Source organism: Trichechus manatus, unplaced genomic scaffold (genome assembly GCF_000243295.1).
Source record: "Trichechus manatus latirostris isolate Lorelei unplaced genomic scaffold, TriManLat1.0 scaffold00026, whole genome shotgun sequence".
Lineage (NCBI taxonomy): Eukaryota > Metazoa > Chordata > Mammalia > Sirenia > Trichechidae > Trichechus > Trichechus manatus.
In genome coordinates this window covers 4,202,286-4,222,530 of record NW_004443962.1, presented here as the reverse complement: position 1 = coordinate 4,222,530, position 20,245 = coordinate 4,202,286, and the positions used below count along the sequence as shown (strand labels likewise).

The 20,245-nt window shown below is 37.0% G+C and overlaps 1 protein-coding gene across 4 annotated transcripts in view; it reads left to right on the top strand.

The window, feature by feature from the left end:
* Window positions 1-20,245, top strand: part of ACAP2 (ArfGAP with coiled-coil, ankyrin repeat and PH domains 2) — a 154,414-nt gene that overhangs the window by 125,865 nt on the left and 8,304 nt on the right. For 3 of the 4 annotated variants that reach the window (XR_002823606.1, XM_023728729.1, XM_023728730.1), the window contains 8 exons: window positions 1,342-1,433; window positions 3,388-3,572; window positions 3,976-4,080; window positions 4,465-4,557; window positions 6,900-7,087; window positions 7,514-7,623; window positions 15,632-15,742; window positions 18,081-18,142. Coding sequence is in view for 3 of the 4 variants with exons in the window: in XM_023728729.1 (XP_023584497.1) it covers window positions 1,342-1,433; window positions 3,388-3,572; window positions 3,976-4,080; window positions 4,465-4,557; window positions 6,900-7,087; window positions 7,514-7,623; window positions 15,632-15,742; window positions 18,081-18,142 (946 nt within the window). In the remaining variant the exon portion in view is untranslated. The remainder of the gene's footprint in view (window positions 1-1,341; window positions 1,434-3,387; window positions 3,573-3,975; window positions 4,081-4,464; window positions 4,558-6,899; window positions 7,088-7,513; window positions 7,624-15,631; window positions 15,743-18,080; window positions 18,143-20,245) is intronic. The other variant, XM_004373574.3, reaches the window with a different exon arrangement.

Sequence of the window (20,245 nt, the reverse complement as noted above, 5' to 3'; positions counted from 1 at the left end):
ATATAACAATTAGAATCTTTAAAAATGAAAAATATGCTCTATAAAATTGGAGGTAATAATTCCTCAAAGAAGCAAATAGCACACTTAAGATTTACAAGAGTAGCTAGGCTGTGGAAAGGGGTAGGAAAGAGAAAGAGGGAGAGAAGAAAAGGGAGAGGAAGAGGGGGAGGAGGAGAAGAAGAGAGAGGAGCAGGGAGAAGGGAGAGAGCTAGAAGGAGTAGAAACAAGAAGGAAACCATGCAAAGAAGAGGGATGTGGTAAAAGTAGGGGGATCCTGAAAGGGCTCCTGACTAAGGACAAGGGGAGAAAGGAAAGCATTCTCTCCTGTCTGTCTAATGTATACTCTCAGAGAATGCCGGCCCCAGACTCTGCCCCTTTCTGGGGTCAGATAGTTGTCCACTGACTCACGTGTTCCAACCACTTAACCTTTGTTCTCTGCAGCTCCCGGTTAGGTTAGCTCAGTTTGCACCAGTGTCTCCTTTACCCAGGAGGATTTGTCAGGGAAGTGGGTTGAGTGATCCGCAGAGGCTACAAATATAATTCATTACTGAGGTTAGGAGAGTTTGAGCTGAATTAAAGAGGTGAATGGAGAGATGGAGAGGAAAACCAGAGTTTAAAAATTTTGGAACATATAAATAGAAACTGGTTATTTGGAGACAGAACCTAAGAAAGAAACATCCAAAAGTAGTTTCAACAAAGTTGTAGATAAGATGGACTTGAATATTTGTAGGAATTGGAAGACAGTGAGGAGAAAACTGAAAGAATACACATCTAATTTTTAACTTACTGTCCTACGACTAGTGAAGGCCAGTACTTACTGCATCTTGATTTGTAGGTTAATCCTTTATTGTCATAATTCTTGCCCTGCTGTGGACATATAGATGGAAAGAAGGAATAGCTGAGAGTAGAAACTCTTTCTTAAAGGCGAAGTAATCTGGTGGTGCAGTAGTTAAGCACTCCGCTGCTAAGTGAAAGGTCAGTGGTTCGAACCCACCAGCTGCTCCATGGGAGAAAGATGTGGCAGTCTGCTTCTGTAAAGATTACGACCTTGGAAACCCTATGGGCAGTTCTGCTCTGTCCTGTAGGGTCGCTCTGAGTTGGAATGGGCTCAGTGGCAACGGGTTTTGTCTTAAAGGGGAGGTAGTCCGGTGTAGCATAGAAAAATGATCGTTTTACTCTCAGTCCTTGTCTCATTTTGTTTTAACTTTAAATTTCTTTGTGAAATTAGAAGTCATATAATGTGCATGAAGAATTAGTTAGCTGTACTTGTTTTGAGGGTTAAGAACTTTTATGGTGTTTTTAGAAATGTGTGGCTTATTTTTCTGTCTTTCTGCCAAACAGCTTATGTGTGAGTTGGGGAATGACGTTATAAATCGAGTTTATGAAGCTAAAGTGGAAAAAATGGGGATAAAGAAACCACAACCAGGACAAAGGTACTATTCCAGTTTTCTTAACGTATTACCTTTTTTTTTTTTTCTAATCAGGAATATAGCTGTGATTTTATTTCATTATAATTGATACATTGAGATAGAAGAGTATCTAGAAATGATCCTTACTGCTTCTGTTCAAACGTGGATAACTCTTTCTCGGGTATGTTGATTAGGTAGTTATATTTTATGGTACAGATCATCAATTACAGCCTCCAGATGAGAGAAAATCTTAAAAATTAAGGCTCTACGTAGAAGTATAAATGCTCGTAGCAATTAAAGTGGAACTAAGTTTTGTTAGTAGCAGGCCTTTAAAAAGAGATAATCTGTTCATTAATGTCTCCAAGGATCAAGTTTGTACTACCTACAATGAATAATTTTACATTGTTTGACTTAGTTCAGCAAGTATTTGTTAATCACATACTTCGTTCATGATACTATGATGCTGAAGAATCAAAGAAGAAAAGGGTAACTTCTGGTAGAGAGTACTTGATTCCTGTGTTTGAAATTATACTTACAAACATATATATACAGGAAGTCCCTGGGTGACGAGCGTCCAACTTCTGGACAGCTCGTACTTGCCCTATAATATTACGTAAATTTGTCCTCACTTTGAAGCAATTGAACCAACCCCTGCTTGCAACAAAGTCTTCATCACAGTCACCTTCCCTGGCAGCCCATGCAGCTTTTACGTCATAGTAAGGCTGAATAAGGACCATATGCACCTATTCTGACTTTCCTGCAAATTCGACTTAAAGACTTAAACACATACTTAGGAACGGATCTCATTTGTTTTTTATATATATACTTATATATATATATATGTATATATACCAACTCATAGTGATCCCATAGGACAGAGTAGAAGATTTAAACACACACTTAGGAACAGATTTCATTCATTTTATGTATATATATACGTACATACCAACTCATAGTGATCCTATAGTAAAGAGTTTAACTGCCCCGTAGGGTTTCCAAGGCTATAAATCTTCACAGAAGCAGACTACCACATCTTTCTCCTGGGGAGTGGCTGGTTGATTCTAATCACTGACCTTTCGGTTAGCAGCCAAGTGCTTAACCACTGTGCCACCAAACCAAAACCATATATATATAAAGGAAGTGAATAAGAGTCAGTGCCTTCAGGGTACATACTTACATTTTGTTGGTTTTAGCCCTTACGATTCTTTCATTTTAGCACTGCAGTTTTATTTGCCATGAGCCTGTGTTGGGATTTTATGTTTGACTAAATCTTTCTGTAGAAACAATAGTATTTTAAAGTTGCTATCTAAGGTAACATCAGTTGAATCAGATTCTTGTATCTATTTGCTAAAGCATGGCTGTTCAAGTTATTTCAGAGCTTGAAATATGCTTCCATTTTAGCCAGAGGTCTAAATATTTTAAAAAGATATAAGTAAGAAAATGTATAGAACATATTTGGCATTTTATGATTCTATCATAAATGAAAAGTTTAAAATGTGACATAATCTCCCTTTAAATTAGAAATACTACAATGGTTTAAAGTAGTTGTCTTATGAAAACTTATGACTATTAATAATGGTATTTTAGTATTTGACATTATTACTTCTTGGAGTAAAAATGAAAGTCAAGTTAATTTCTAGGAATTTTTATAGTCTTTTTGGCAATGTTTTTCATTCTGTAAAAAGCATGAAGGGGTATATATAGAAAAGAATGAGCACAAGAATTAAGAGAATAAAAAAGTACCATGTTAATCCTTGTGATTTTTTAGTTATGTTATTATTTGTATTTTCTTTGAATGTGAAATCATAGTTGATTAAATATTTAGAAGCAAAACATGTTGCATAATTCACAAATTCAGTTTTAAATAATATTACATTTAGTGACTTTCTTTGAAAATATTCAGCATGTAATGATTCTTTTCCACATTAGTCATGCTAAAGGATTAAGCAGTATATCATGACATTTTTATGTATACCAGACAGGAGAAAGAGGCATATATCAGAGCAAAATATGTGGAGAGGAAATTTGTGGATACATATTCTATATCATCACCACCTCCTGAGCAGGAAAAAAAGACTGTCTCCAAAAGCTGCGAAGAAAAGAGGCTGAGCGTTTCTAAACCTGGGCCAGGTGACCAAGTCAGAGTAGCTGCCCAGAGTGCAGGTATTACAGCTTACTTGTTGTGTATATAAGTATTTGCTTAAGCCAAAACATCACTTGTTTTCTGAATTAATAGCCAGTGTAGTCTTTTAAATGCTGAAAACCTGTTTCCTTCTATATATTCTAAGGAAGTACTGAATTTCTACGTCTTTAGAACAGTCAAGTTTAAATAGTGCCACGATAATTCACATTTCTAGGTAATGTGTGTATTCTAAGGACTAATACAGCATAAAATGCAAGGGGAGATGGGAAGTAGAAATCTACCATGCCAAAGACCCCGAAGTATCTGATTAACCACCTATTTTCCTTCCTAGTTTTTCCTCCTCAATTTTCCCAGTAACGTTTTTTCCTGCCCTTTTCCCTTCTTACTGCCTGCTCTGTGCTTTGCTAACTTGCATGTCCCCAGTGGTTGCTGTTAATAGCGACGAGGCCAGGCGGGAGTCTCTGTTCTGTCCTGATGAGCTAGATTCACTCTTCTCCTACTTTGATACTTCTTCAAAACTGCGTAGTAGTAAGTACTACTCTTATGGAGCATTCCAAGTCTGTGCCAGTGGTCATTGTGTGGTGTGGCCATTTCTCTAGATGTTACTCATTGTCTCAGAATTATACACTTAAAGTCATCCAGTAAATTAAGCTTTTTACTACGCCTGACGTATTATGGGGTAATGAGGTATGTCACACCTCTAAAAATGTTTATTTTCAGGCTTTGCGATGATTCATATCTTGATAAGCAAAGTGTTCAAAAGGATTAAAATTGTATTAAACGTATTCTATTGGTGGTGGCCAAGTTTACACTGATGTGTAAGAGCTCATTTTAAAACCTTGTTGTTTGTGGGACATTATTTTCTAAATGATTTGAACTTTAATCACTAGCTGATTTTTTTCTTTAAAACAGTCAAAAGTAATGACAGTGGAATCCAACAAAGCTGTGATGATGGAAGAGAATCTTTACCCTCCATGGTGTCAGCCAATAGTTTATATGAGCCTGGTGAGTTTTGATGAAATTCAATGTTAGTTGATAGTGTTTGCTGAAAAACACATGCGGTAGATGCCTAGTCTTGATGAAATAGGTTCTAAAGGGAGTGGTTAGTCTTTCAGAAGTTATTAAAGGAGGAGTAATACCATTAAATGAGAAAGTCAGTATTTCTGTTCATATTTGGAAGTTCATTCCTAGTTGTCCATTCTTCCAAGCTTCATGATATGTGCTACAAGTGCCCTGCCAATAGCTAAGGAAAATTTTCATTCCACATGAAATTATCATCCTTCTTACTACTCTTTGTCTTTCCTTGTGGCTGTCTTTTCTTATCCTGAGAAAGGGAGCAACTGCTCCCTCTGTGTTAGGTTTCTCTTCTGACCCTTGCTTCATTCTTCTAGTCTCTCCATGATTTCGGTGATTGTGGTCTCGAAGAACACTTGGGGTAGTGAGCATTCTTCAGATTACTGGAACTGCTTGTACTGCAGTCTGTGATGGTATCAGACCATCTGAGGGGAGAAGTGAGGTTTGGTCTAGTTTTAAGTTCAGGCTTATAGGAGTATACACAATTTGAAACTAATACAGAATAATCTGCCCATTGAACACTGGCAAAACCACAAAGGCCTGGTACACCAGTTGATGTCTTTATAACAGAGACTAAAGGTTGGGGAATGATTGTGTTTGTTGTTGTTAGTTGCCGTTGACTCGATTTTGATTCATGACTGTCCCAAGTGTGCAGAGTAGAATTGCTCCAGAGAGTTTTCAAGGCTGTGACCTTTCGGAAGCGGATTGCCAGGCGTATCTTCCGAGACATCTCTGCGTGGGTTGGAACTGCCAACCTTTCCGCTGATAGTCAAGCGCTTAACCGTTTGTGCCACCCAGGAACGCCTGAGGAATGATTGATTAGTCTGTGAGATTTAAGATCTCCTGGTGAAAAACTCCCATAAGCTCCTTATGATAAATTAGTGATTTCTTATGTTACAACTTTCACATAATGATACATTTAAGAGCCCATTTTTTTTGACACTTCATACATATTTACTATATTGAATTGAATTGATGCATACTCTATAGCTTTATGAGCAATATTCAAAGAGGAAAAGAAAATGAAAACAAAGTTACAAATTAATATAATTGACTCCATCACTTGCAGCTGTTGTTGTAGTTAGTTACCATCGAGTTGTTTCCAATTCATGACAACCCTACATGTTACAGAGTAGAACTGCTCCACAGAGTTTTCAAGGCTGTGACATTTAGGAATCAGATCACCAGGCCTGTCTTCTGAGGCACCTCTGGAAGAGTTTGAACTGCCAACCTTTCAGCTACTAGTTGAGCGCATAACCATCTGCACCACCCAGGAACTCCTGTTCACTCGCAACTAGAATTTGCAAAAGATTACTCAAATGCTGAGGTGATGTTGAACAAATGACTAGGTTAAAAGTCTTTTTGGATGCGGTGAATGGTGAGCAAGAAAGTTGTGAGAGTTTTGATATAATGTATTATAAACAAAAACATTGGTGAAAAAATTTACTTTGTTTTGTACAAAAATTGGCATAGCATGAAGAAAGGAAAGGTGGCATTCAAAACATAGAAAAATGCTTACTATATACCGAACGCTTAATATACAGCTATGAATAAGACATGATTCTTGCCTTGAGTTGAATCTCGTGGAAAAGGCATATGTAAATAGATAATTATAATACAAATTGATGATTGCTAGGACAAAGAGGTGAAGTTACAAACTTGAAGAGAAAGAGATGATGTTAATCTTGGTCTTAAAGAATGGATATTTTCAAAACGGGGGACTTGGCTTCTTCCAGCATTGAAAATGGCACTTGAAAAGGCATGTGGCGTGGCATGCTAAACTAGGCTAACAGAGTCAGTTAAGCAAAGGAATGGAAAGATCAAATGTGCTTTTTTATTTGTTTTTAAGGTGACTAGATATTTGTGTGTGTAATGGTGTGGGGCGGGTGGGGAGGGAACAAAAAATACGTTGTGGTTAAACATTCCTAGATTCCTAAGCCACTTTCCTTGGGTTTAAATTCAGACTCTGCTACTCACCAGCTGTGTGACCACTTCTCTGTGCATCAGAGCCCTTGTCAATCAAATGAGTCCAGTAATAGTACCTACATTATAGTGTTGTTAGGACAAAATGGGAGCTCATATATCAAAAGCACTTAGAACACAGCCTATACTGTGTAAGTGTTAGCTTTGTCCTGATTACAGATGAATTTCTCGTGGACCTACTTGTATAGCCTTATTTTCTGCCAGTAAGTGGCCGATTTTGTGTTGTAGTTCACTGCCTTCACTTGAGGCAAGAGCTCATTTTTATTGGTGTATTTGTGCTTGCTTTTCAGAAGGAGAAAGGCAAGATTCTTCTGCATTTCTTGATTCTAAACATCTTAATCCAGGACTTCAGCTTTATAGGGCTTCATATGAAAAAAACCTTCCTAAAATGGCTGAGGCTTTGGCTCACGGTGCAGATGTGAACTGGGCTAATTCGGAGGAAAACAAAGCAACACCACTTATTCAGGCCGTATTAGGGGTATGAATTTGTACATTGAGGTTTTCAGTGATAGTAAAATATTTTTAAAAAAATCATAATTCATTCTCAGCATGGCTTTTTTATTATTGTTGTTATTTTGCTTTAAGAGAAGGGCTGGAAAATAGAAGAAGCCTCTGTGCAGCTAGTGGTGATTTCTGAGTGGCACATTTGATTATTTAAGCTCAATTTTTTTTTTTCTTAATGGAAGAGAATTCTGATAGTGAAAATAGTGTGTTTTGCTAGATCACAAATGACAAATTGAATTCCTGGTAGAAGTAGTTCTTGTGGGGTATTTTCTCTTATTGGAGAATAAAATAGAAAGACTATTTGAGTAGGTAAATAAAACTGTTTTTAAATAGAAATATATTGTTGTTTCTTGTTTGTTTTTTGTATATCATTATCTTCTTTTTTTTCCCCCCCTCAAAGGGTTCTTTGGTGACATGCGAGTTCCTCCTACAGAATGGTGCTAATGTGAACCAAAGAGATGTACAAGGACGGGGACCACTGCACCATGCCACTGTCCTAGGGCACACAGGGTAAACTACAGTGCTTAAATATTAATGTAGCTTTTATTTGGAAAAATTATTTTAAAATAAACGTTTTGCTTTTTCTCAAGTTAAAGCCATTAGGTAGAGTTTGTAAAGTGATGTTTTCCTATGACTTGTATTGTCATGATTGACTTTGAAATTTAAAAACATCTCATTCAGAAAAAAAGCTTATTAGGTAGGAAAATTGCAAAGCTTACTTTGAATGTAACTTGCCACTTAAATAGGTCAGTTTTAGTACTATCACCTCCTCTGTTACTAAGACTGTGGTGATTTTGTCAGACAACTTAAGTCACTGTATGTATGTGTTTATGTGTGTGCACATAAATTGTTTACATGTGAGAATTTTGTAACTATGGAAGTTTTAGTTTTTACACAGGGTAGGTAAAGTTTAAAATATTCTAAGCTAACTTCTTAGTTTGTGCTACTGACATTGTAGCTTCTGGAGCAATATTTAGACTCACAGAACAGTAAAGCCATGAAAAAGGACTTTCTATTGTAGGGTTGCTATGAGTCAGAACTGACTTGATGGCACCTAACAACAACAATTGGAAGGTAAAGATGAAGTCAAAATATTGGCCTTATTTGAAAAGTTTATGTTATAAGCAATTGTTTTTTAATAAAACATCAAGTTTGGTGTATTGTGTCTTGATTTTCATTTATCTAAATGTATTTTCTGATTTCCCTTTTGTTATCTTCTTTGATTCACTGATGATTTAGGAGTGTGCTTAATTTTCACATAATTGTGAATTTCCCAAAATTTTCTCTGTTACTGATTTCTAATTTCATTCCATTATAGTTAGAGAACATACTTTATATTATTTCTAGTTTTTTAAAAAATATATATAATTTACTGAGGTTTATTTTATGGCCTAGCAGATGGTCTATCCTGGAGAATGCTCCCTGTGCACTTGAGAAGAGTGCATAATCCTGTTTTTGGGTAGAGTCTTTTATAGATGTCTATTAAGTCTAGTTCACTTATAGTGTTGTTCAAGTCTTCTATTTCCTTGTTGATCTTCAGCCTAGTTCTGCCCGTCATTGAAAATGAGGTATTGAAGTCTTCAAGTGTTATTGTTTAAATTGTCTTATTTCTTCCTTCATTTCTGCCAATTTTTGCTTTATGTATTTTGGTGCTTTGTTATTGGGTGCATATATGTTTCTAATAGTTATGTCTTCCTGATGAGTTGGCTCTTTTATTATTATAAAATGTCTCTTATCTTTAGTAATGTTTTTTGTTTTAAAGTCTATTTTGTCTGATATTAGTACAACCATTTAGCTTTCCTGTGGTTGCTATTTACATGATATATCATTTTCCATCCTTTTACTTTCAGCCTATTTGTGGCTTTGAATCTAGAGTGTATCTTCTGCAGAAAACATATAGTTGGATCATGTTTTTTTAATCCAGTCTGACAACTTCTGCCTTTTGATTGGATTGTTTAATCTAGTGACATTTAATATTATTGATATAGTTCAATTTTTGTCTGTCATCTTTTTGTTTTCCATATGTTGGTATTTCTTATAAGGTGGTTCTGTTAGCAATGAATTTTTTCATTTTTTGTTTATCCGAGTAGGTATTTCGCCTTCATTTTTTTTAATTTTTTATTACTGTGCTGTAAGTGAAAGTTTACAATTCAAATTAGTCTCTCCTACAAAAATTTATACATATATTGTTACGTGACCCTAGTTGCTCTCCCTATACTGTGACAGCACACACCTCCTTTCCACCCTGGATTTCCCATGTCCATTCAACCAGCTTCTGACCCTCTCTGCCTTCTCATCTCCCCTCTGGACAGAAGCTGCCCATTTAGTCTCATGTGTCTACCTGAGCTAAGCACACTGTTCATGAGTATCATTTTATGTCCCATTGTCCAGTCTAATCTTTTTCTGAAGAGTTGGCCTCAGGAATGTTTTTAGTTTTGGGCTGAGAGTCCAGGGGCCATGTCTTCCAGGGTCAAACCATTAAGTCTCGTCTTTTTACTAGAATTTGAGTTCTGCACCCGACTTTTCTCCTGCTCCATCAGGGACTCTCTGTTGTGTTTCCTGTCAGGGCTGCCTTCATTTTTGAACGATAGCTTTGCTGAATATAGGAATCTTGTTTGGTTTTTTTGTTTCCTTTGAGAACTTTGAATATATTATCCCATTACCTTCTGGCCTCCATTGTTTCTGCTGAGAAGTTAGCTATTAATCTTTTTTGGGATTCTTTTGTAAGTGACAAGTTGGTTTTCTCTTACTGCTTTCAAGATTTTTTCCTTGTCTTTGACTTTCAGCATTTTTACAGTGATGTATCTGTGTATGTCTTTGTCTTTATTCCACTTGAAGTTTGTTGAACTTCTTGAACATGAAGATTTTTCCCTTTTCCCTTCTCTCTCTCGCCTCCTCTTTTGGTGCTCCTGTGTGTTTTGGTGCACTTAGTGATGTCTGAGTCTATGTTCACTTTTCTTCATTCTTTTTTCTGTCTGTGCTGTGGCTTGCATAATCTCTACCTGTTTTCAAGTTTGCTAATTCTTTCTTCTGCCAGTCTAAATCTACTGTTGAGTCTCTGTGATGAATTTTTTTTCCCAGTTATTGTACTTTTCAACTCCAGTATTTCCATTTGGTTCTTTTTAAAAAAAATTACTACTCTTTGTTGATATTCACTATCTGATGAGACATTGTCATCATACCATTCTTTACTTCTTTAATTAAGCTTGCCTTTAATTCTGTGAAAATATTTATAATGGCTACTTTTATGTCTTTTCCCGTTAAATTCAACATCTGGTCATTCTCACAGACAGCTGTCTGTTTTTTTCTGGTGTATGGGTCATACTCTCCTGTTTCTTTGAATGCTTGGTAATTTTATTGTTGTTGTTGTTGTAAACCAGACATTTTAGATAATATAACAACTCTGAGTACTGATCCCCCACCTTCTCTGGCACTTGTTATTGTTATTTGCTTATTTGTTTAATGACAGGATGGATTATTTTATTTAGGTCTCTTTTCCCGCTACAATGTTAAGTCTGGTGTTTCTCCTCAGGGAGATGAAGCTTTGGGTATGCTCAGTCACCCTGGGATGACAGTGGTACTAGTAATGATCTCCTCCATTCTTTCCCTGACCACACTAAGGTGTTAAGCTCCACTAATTGCTCTATTGTTTAAAACAATGCCCTGGAGCATGAATTCAGCTACAAAGGAATGTAATCAATACTGTTCCTTCCTCAGAGTAGTTTCTGAGATCAATGTTTGATATTTGTTCTGACCCCAGTAGGGCTCCTCCTAAGCTGTCTTATTTTCTGGTTCTCTCCTGCAAACTAGCAGACGTACAGCCTAGGCTGTATCCTTGTTAGGTGTGTGAATCTCCTTCCAGTTCCCTTCACCACAGACTCCACTATTTTTGAGAATGCCCTTAGGTTTAAACGTCTCTATCTCTGTTGCAGATAAGTTAATTTCTCTGGGAAAAGATTAGGAGCTGTTTGTTTTATGCCCTGTTTATTCCTCCAGGCAAAAATCTCTGAGCCAGGGCTCTGGAACTGGGGATGGGGACAATGGAAACTTCTCTCTGAGTGAGTCCCTTGCTCTAGAAGTTGAGCATTCAGTGAAGGGGTGAGTAGTAGCCCAAGGTTCTCTCTGCTTGCCTCTCCTCGTGTGGAACCACTGCCATATGAGCCTGGGGAAAGGGCTGTCTTGTTTCAGTAATCTCAGTGTGCCACACCCAAGAGAGAGCCTCAGCTGTATGAGTGTGGGTAGAGCAGAAGAAGGGAGCCCGACCTCTTGATCACAGTCACCTAGGACCTAGCCTCAGCAGTGGGCCAATGGGGGCAGGATGAGAAATGGTGAAGTCCTGTTCCTCCTGGGGATAAAACTGGGAGCTGGGGGAAGAGGGAGCCCTTTATTCTTGGTTGTAGCAGTCTGGAGTGGAGTTTTTGCCTTACTACGCTGGAGGTGGGAGGGAGGAGAGAGGGAAAAGTCTTCGTTGAAATGCCAGACTCTCACCTTTCTTACAAACTTTTCATAGATTTTCTTGAATAGATGTTTCTTCATTTGCTGTTTGCCCTTAGGACCATTTCCAGAGGCTTTGCTTTTTATTATTTTTTAAATAATATTTTTTGTGTTTTTGATGAAAGTTTCCACAGTAGATTAGTTTCCCATTTGAGAACTTCTATACAAGAATTATCGAGTGACATTAGTTACATTTTTCACAATACATTAATATTCTCTTTAATTGCCTTTTCGTGGTTCCATTTCCAATATTCTGTTTTCCCTGCCCCCTTATCTTTTCATCTTTGCTTTAGGGTAATTGTTGAGCTTTTGGTGTCATATAGATGGTTTTTTAGTAGCACATTGTACTTATGAGTAATAGCCTTTATTTTGTGTGCTACTCTGCTATTTCGCTAAAAGGTGATCTCATGCGATAGTTTCAGTTCCAGGTTTAAAGAGTATCTCAGAGCGCTTGTCTCGGAGTCTTCTGGTCTCAAATGTTCCAGTAAGTCTGAACTTTTTAAGACTTTGAGTTCTGTTCCGAGTTTTTCTCCTCTCCTATCAGGGTCCGTCTATTGTGGCCCTGATCAGAATGGTCCATAGTGGTAGTTAGGCACCATCTAGTTCTTCTGGTCTCAGAGTAGATGAGGCTGTAGCTTGTGTAGGCTATTGCCCTATAGACTAGTTTCTTCTCTTCCAGAGGCTTTAAATAGTTGTTTTTAAGAATAATTTTCACCGGTTTCACTGGAAAGCGCATCAGTGGAGCTTCTCATGCTCCTATGGATTGATCCCCAATATCTTGTATTTTTATTATAGCTTTCTCTTTTCCAATATTAATAAAGAGAATCAATTCAATAACTTCCTTATAAAAAAATTTCTGTGCTTAAAACTGATCGTATTTAACTCATCCTTTGTATTTTTTTTCATAAACACTCTTAATTCTTCCTGTGTTACTTCATAGACTCCATTTACTCATTCTTTTCTTTTTGTCAGTTCCTTCAAGTTACTGTGGTATTTGTGGAGTGTAGCAGAATTACTTCCCTGTCTTTGCTCTTGTATTGTCATAATATACTATGATGTTTAACGTTGCCTTGGCTTCGTTGATTCCCAAGTAATGACCTTGAATGATTTTTGTTTTGCCTGTTATAGATCTCTGTGTACATCTTTTTATGATGTTCTTTTTTTTTTAAATTGTGCTTTAGATGAAGGTTTACAGAGCAAATTAGTTTCTCATTAAATAATTAATACACATATTATTTTGTGACATTGGTTGCCAACCCCACAACATGTCAACACTTCTTGACCAACTGGGTTCCCTGTTACCAGCTTTCCTGTCCCCTCCTACCTCCTCGTCCTTGCCCCTGGGTTGGTGTGCCCATTTAGTCTTGTTTTGTTTTATGGGCCTGTCTAATCTTTGGCTAAAGGGTGAACCTCAGGAGTGACTTCAGTACTGAGTTAAAAGGGTGTCCCGGGGCCATACTCTCAGGGTTTCTCCAGTCACTGTCACACCAGTAAGCCTGGTCTTTTTCCTTTTTTTTGTGAGTTAGAATTTTGTTCTACATTTTTCTGCAGCTCTGTTCAGGACCCTCTGTTGTGACCCCTGTCAGAGCGGTCGGTGGTGGTAGCCGGGCATCATCTAGTTGTGCTGGACTCCAGCAGTCTGTTGGAGGCTGTGGTAGTTGTGGTCCATTAGTCCTTTGAACTAATCTTTCCCTTGTATCTTAGGTTTTCTTCATTCTCCCTTGCTCCAGATGGGGTGGGACCACTGGAGTGTCTTAGATGGCTGCTCACAAGCTTTTAAGACCCCAGACACTACTCACCAAAGTAGAACGTAGAACATTTTCTTTATAAACTATGTTATGCCAGTTGAGCCAGATGTCCCCCAAGACCATGATCCCCAGCCCCCAGCCCAATAATTCGGTCCCTCAGGGAGTTTGGGTGTGTCTGTGAAGCTTCCATGACCTTGCCTTGGTGAAGTTGTGCTGACTTCCCCACTATTGTGTACTCTTACCCTTCACCAAAGTTACCACTTATCTATTGTCTATTTGGAGACCTGGTGGCACAGTGGTTAAGAGTTTGGCTGCTAACCAAAAGGTTGCCAGTTCGAATCCACTAGCAGCTCTTTGGAAACCCTATGGGGGAAGTTCTACTCTGTGCTGTTGGGTCGTTATGAATTGGAATTGACTTGACAGCAATGGGTTTGGTTCTTGGTTATTGTCTATTTAGTGTTTTTCCTTCCCCACCCTTCCCCTCCCTAGTAACCATCAAAGATTGTTTCTTTCTGTGTGTAAACCTTTTCATAAGTTGTTATAATAGTGGTCTCATACAGTATTTGTCCTTTTGTAATTGACTTATTTCACTCAGCATAATGCCCTCCAGATTCATCCATGTTATGTTTCACAGATTCATCATTGTTCTTTGTCGTTGTGTAGTATTCCATTGTGTGTTATGTACCATAGTTTGTTTATCCATTCATCTGTTGATGGGCATTTAGGTTGTTTCCATTTTTTTGCTATTGTGAATAATGCTGTAATGAACATACGTGTGCATTTGTCTATTCATGTGACAGCTCATTTCTCTAGGATATAGTCCTAGGAGTGAGATTGCTGGATCATGTGGTATTTCTATTTCTAGCTTTTTAAGGAAATGCCATATTGTTTTCCAAAATGGTTGTACCATTTTACATTCCCACCAGCAGTGCATAAGAGTTCCAGTCTCCCCACAGCCACTCCAACATTTGTTATTTTCTGTTTTTTTGATTCATGCCAGTAATGTTGGGGTGCGATGGTATCTCATTGTAGTTGCGATTTGCATTTCTCAAATTCTTAGTGATCATGAGTGTTTCCTCATGTGTCTGTTAGCCGCCTGAATGTCTTCTTTGGTGAGGTGTCTGTTCATATCCTTTCCCCATTTTTTAATTGGATTATTTGTCTTTTTGTTGTAGAGGTGTTGGATTTTCCTGTCGATTTTAGAGATTAGACCTTTGTCGGATTTGTCATAGCCAAATTTCTTTGTAGTCTGTAGGTTCTCTTTTTACTCTTTAGTTGAAGTCTTTTGATGAGCATAAGTGTTTAATTTTTAGAAGATCCCAGTTATCTAGCTTATCTTCTGGTGTTTGTGTATTGTTAGTTATTGTTGGTATCCTGTTTATGCTGTGTATTAGTGCCTCTAGCGTTGATGCTATTTTTTCTTCTATGATCTTTCTAGTTTTTGGTTTTATATTTAGGTCTTTGATCCTTTTTGAGTTAGTTTTTGTGTATGGCATGAGGTGTCAGTCCTGTTTCATTTTTTTGCAGATGGACATCCAATTTTGCAAGCACCATTTGTTAAAAAGAGTATCTTTTCCCCATTTAATGACTTTGGACCTTTGTTGAAGATCAGGTGACCATAGGTGGATAGCTTTACACCTGGGTTCTCAATTCTGTTCCATTGTTCAATGTATCTGTTGTTGTACCAGTACCAGGCTGTTTTGACTACTGTAGCTGTATAGTAGGTTCTGAGGTCAGGTAGTGCGAGTCCTCCTACTTTATTCTTCTTCAGTCATGCTTTACTTATCTGAGGCTTCTTCCCTTTCCATGCAAAGTTAATGATTAGTTTTTCCTTCTCATTAAAGAATGCTGTTGGTATTTGGATCAGGATTGCATTGTCTTCGTAGATTGCTTTGGGTAGAATTGACATTATCACAGTACTGAGTCTAACTATCCATGAGCATGGTACATTTTTCCATTTATGTAGGTCTCTTTTGGCTTCTTGGAGTAGTGTTTTGTAGTTTCCTTTGTATAGGTCGTTTACTTTTTTTGATGTTCTTGACGGTTGTTGTTAGTTGCTGTTGAGTCAATTCTGACTCATGACAGGTCAAATAAGATAATGATATGAACGTATCGTGAAACTTGTAAAATATTATAGTCCATGTTCAATAAATATTTGTAGAATGAATCAAATTTCTAATGAAAATGTTTTTTCTTTAAGTTAGGTAGTGTTTTTATTTTATTTTATGCTGAATACTAACTTTTTTCTTGTTTAAAAATGCTATTTCCTTAAACAGGCAAGTGTGTTTATTTCTAAAACGAGGTGCCAATCAACATGCCACTGATGAAGAAGGGAAGGACCCTTTGAGTATAGCTGTGGAAGCAGCCAATGCTGATATAGTGACCTTGTAAGAATTCTTTTTCACTTAATATTTCACATCCAATTTATTACTTGTACAGGGTGTTAACATCAAGTTTCATGCATATATATGAACTTTAAAAGTAATTGGTTATTTCCTATGTGTTATGTGCTTCTCTACATACTTTAAAGGTATAAGTTTATTTGGTGCTCACAACAGCTGGATAAGGGAGGCATTATTATTATCATCCTCGTTTTACAAATGAGGAAGCCAAGCCACAGGTAATTTGAGAAATTTGTCTAAGATCACAAAGCTGGTAAGTGGTGGTAGATCTGAGACTGAAACCAAGAATTCTACCACTTTAAAGCCGCTTCCTACTGCATGACCAGTAGGAAGAGAAAACTAGTGACTTCTCTGAAATGGATTTGTTAACCCTTAATTGAGTACCTGAGGGGACTGACAGAGTAACAGGTAATTCTTCTACCTCAAGAGTTAGAGGATTACAAGTAGGGAGGACAGCTGCATTGATGTTAGTAACTGTTGCAGTTGCATTGCCTTTGGGCCGTGATATTTAGAAATCTAGATTGATTGTAAAATAAAAATTCTTGTTTTTGAATGTTTGAATAAAATTTAATGTGATATATTAGAGAAAGAAGTTTGAGTTCTTAACTTGATTTTCATCTTAAATCAAAATAGTTTGTTACATTTGAAATCTATAAATGAGATTGTCACCCACACTTCATTGTTATGTAGGAAGTCTCAAGAGTACTTTGTAGGAAGTTGCTTTTTCATTGTATTCTAGGCTGAATGAAGCCCAGAATTGATCATCCCTTGTCATTTGAGTAGAGAGGGTTCCATCTACCTTATTGAATCTCAGTCATTTACAAAGAGAAATTCCCTCAGTTGACTTGACCCCCCAGCACTCCCACTGAGAATTCTTGACTTGCCATATGTCACTCCTCCCTCACTTCTGCCAAATTAAGAACAAAACAAAACAGCAAAACAGGCTTTCCCTGTATACTCATTGCCCTTTTCTCACTAAAGGTATTGTTATTATTGTGGGAGGTATTTTGAAAAAAAAAAATTAGAACTATTAAATCATTCTAGATTTAGAATTGGAGAAAGTTATTAAAAAATAGGAATAGTATAGAGGCACTAACTCTGGATGCAGCTTCCTAGGCCATTTCTATGTAGTTATGACCCCCTTTCTAAAAAATGTCTGTCCCCAAATTATCTAAATTTTCTCATTTTAATTTGTGTGAGAATTTGGAGCGTCACGTAAAAATTTAAAAAAATAAAAATCTCTTAAAATCTAAATACTAGAGGGAGAATTATGGTGCTATTGTTAATTCACACAGTGGTTAAGAGAAGAGATGAAGAGTATTGTGGTAGTTTGAAGATAGGAAATGCCCATGCTAGATCCCGCAGTTGCCGGAGTGAGCATGTTTGAAGAGGATGATAGAGGTCTGGGAAGGCAGTGGACCTGGGAGGACAGACGAGCAGTACAAAGTAGAAGTGGGATACCAAAGACAACATTTGCCTATTTTAAATGTTGCTTACAGTCAGCAAGAATATGGGAGGAAATTCTTAAGTTTTTAATCTAATGCTACATGCCTTACTGCTGCCAGGATTAATAACCTAAAAAAGAATATATAAGCAGTATGGTAGTCTTCTCGGAGCCCTGATGGCACAGTGGTTAAGAGCTGGGCTGCTAACCAAAAGGTCAGCAGTTCAAATCCACCAGCCGCTCCTTGGAAACCCTATGGGGCAGTTCTACTCTGTCCTATAGGATCACTATGAGTTGGAATCAACTCAATGGCAACAAGTTTGGTTTTATGGGTTTATGGGAAAATCTTAGTAACCTATAGTCATTTATTATAAAAATTGTCTATCAAAATATATCCCCAAGTTCCAAATAATCAGTATTTAGAGATAACATACTGTATTTATGCATCTTGAACCACCCTCCCCTCAGGGTGAACCAAAGTAAACTTAGGACAGGCTATTGCTTCCACATTGTAGAAGCAATAATTTCAGCAGCAGGCACTTAACAAGTGTGCCAAGTTGCTGTAGGAGCCAGGAACTCTCTAGATTCTGGAGGAAGCAAGCTACTGGAGGTGCTGCAGGGATTCTGCTTCAATAGAGCTGGAATGCACTTGTCAGTAATCTTTTATCATCTTCTCTCATAGGTATTATATGTAGTAAGACAGTTATTTTTGTATCTCAGATTGCTAGGTTTGATAAACCAAAATCTAGTTTTAGTCGTAAATACTAGTAAAAGATAATAAATTCTTTAGTACATGTATTACGTGCTTATGTAATTCATTAGTTAATGAATATTTGTATTGTGTAATGTCATCTAAAAAATCCTTCTATGTAATTTCAGGTTACGTTTAGCAAGAATGAATGAAGAGATGCGGGAATCAGAAGGACTTTATGGACAGCCAGGTCAATATTCCACTAATAATCATACTGAAATGCAGTATAAGAAATGCATTCAGGAATTTATCAGTTTACAATTGGAAGAGTCATAGTTCTTTAGCAAACTAACTTAACACTATACAGTTTTTATAACCTAGTTGCAAATTGTGAGTTTCTTAGCTGTGTACTGTAGTTACTGAATTCTTGGGTGGCTGATGGCCAGATCTTTAAAAATCCACCACAATTCCTATTGCAGTACACATTTACATGCAGTATTTAACTTCTTGGCTGCTGACTTCCTGTATCTGCTCTACAGATGTCTTCCATATACGTTCCAGTGAAGTGAATGGAATGATAATGTGTTCTTTATATACTTACAGCAGCACAATGAGTGTTTTCTTTTTGGAATTGTTTTTAGCTGTCAAGTGACTGTAACATAATTGTTTCCTTTTTGTCATTCAGGGAATTTCTATAAATTGTGTTCAGGGAAAAAACAAATCATCATATGTTTGGCATATAAAATGTCAGTATGGAAAATACCAAGAAAAAGTTTATTGAATTAAGAGTTTTATATTCCAATCTAAAAATGAGTTGAAGGTTTCAAGTAAAAGTTTACCCGTAGGTTAAGAAGTCCCTAATGGGAGTGAAATTAGTTTAAAAGAGAGGGAAAAGGTCTTGTTGCTTTGCCCCAAGCAGTTGTGTAGAGTATCTGTTGGATAAGTGGATTATTTAGAACAATATTTGTGAACCTCATGGCAAAGTAGACTTACTCTTATTAGAGAAATCTCAACTCATGATCAGCTTGTTTCAGTTTTGATGGATTTTCATCTTTGAGTCAAGATGTCAAGAAAAGGAAGAAATGTTGCTGATCACATTTTTCTCTTTGATGAACACATCCTGATTAGCCATTCTTCACCAAGAAGAGAATCATTATTAGATCTCTAGTTTCATGAGTTGGAGTATATGAATCACTAATTTATGTGTTTTGGATTTATACACGTACTAGTAAAAAAAATTTCAGGAGTTCATGACTAAAATCCTTGAGAACGTTCAGTTTGCAATGAGTATATTTGATTTTTTTTCCAATGAATTTTGATATATTATTTCTAAAGTGGCCTGGTAATATCATCTTTACTTCCTATTTAAATATGTGCTAAAGTCTCTGTACTTTTATGCTAGCTTCAGCCATTTACTTTTGTTTTTAACCAGATTAACACATAATTAATGTAAATGTGAGGCCATTCTTTTCTCAGAGGACTGTATTTACTACTTACTTTTGGCCTGACTTAATAGGGAACAGGTAAGAACTTTGAGAACAGAGGCACTTCAGCTAGGTGCTCCTAATCTAGGGTGCTCCTCTTTAATCCTATGGATCATACAGTACTCCTGACTCATGATGTACCAAGCTGTAAGAGTGCTGACTGAGGGTGAAGTTTCAGTGTTAATTCTGGATTTCACCTGTTTGTTTTAAACTTGAATGTTAGATTTTAAATAAGGTATAATTTTGTAAAAAATATAATTAAGTGATAATATTACTAGGCCATTTTTGAGGCCTTTGTGTTTAAGCACTTTAAAATAAAAATTGTTCAAAGGATATATTAACTGATATTTGTGAGATAGGAATGAACTTCAAGATTTTAAGTTAATGATTTTTTTTTCCCTGAAATTTTAAACTTAAATGTTTGGTCAGCTGATCTTTCTTTAAGGTGTTTGCTGATGAAGTTATACCCAAGTGATTAGTCAGAAGGTCAGTGGTTGACTTTTCTCTGGAGTTGGGAGGCTTGAAAGCAAAGAGCCTTCTATGTTCTTGCCGCTTCTAGTTCCACCCAAATTGCTTGGGCTTCTGCTGCCACCATTAAACCAAAAAAGGCAAACTCGTTGCTGTTGAGTCAAATCCGACTCATAGTGACCCTGTAGGACAGAGTAGAACTACCCCACAGGGTTTCCAAGAAGTGGCTGGTAGATTTGAACCACTGAACTTTTGTTTACCAGTCATAGCTCTCAACCACTGCGCCACCAGGGCTCCAGTAGGAGCATTCAAATGTCTCTTTCATTGTCGTTTATGTATAAGTTTATGTATGAACATATGAATATATGTTTTCTGTTCATCAGTCAAAAATAGTTTTTCTG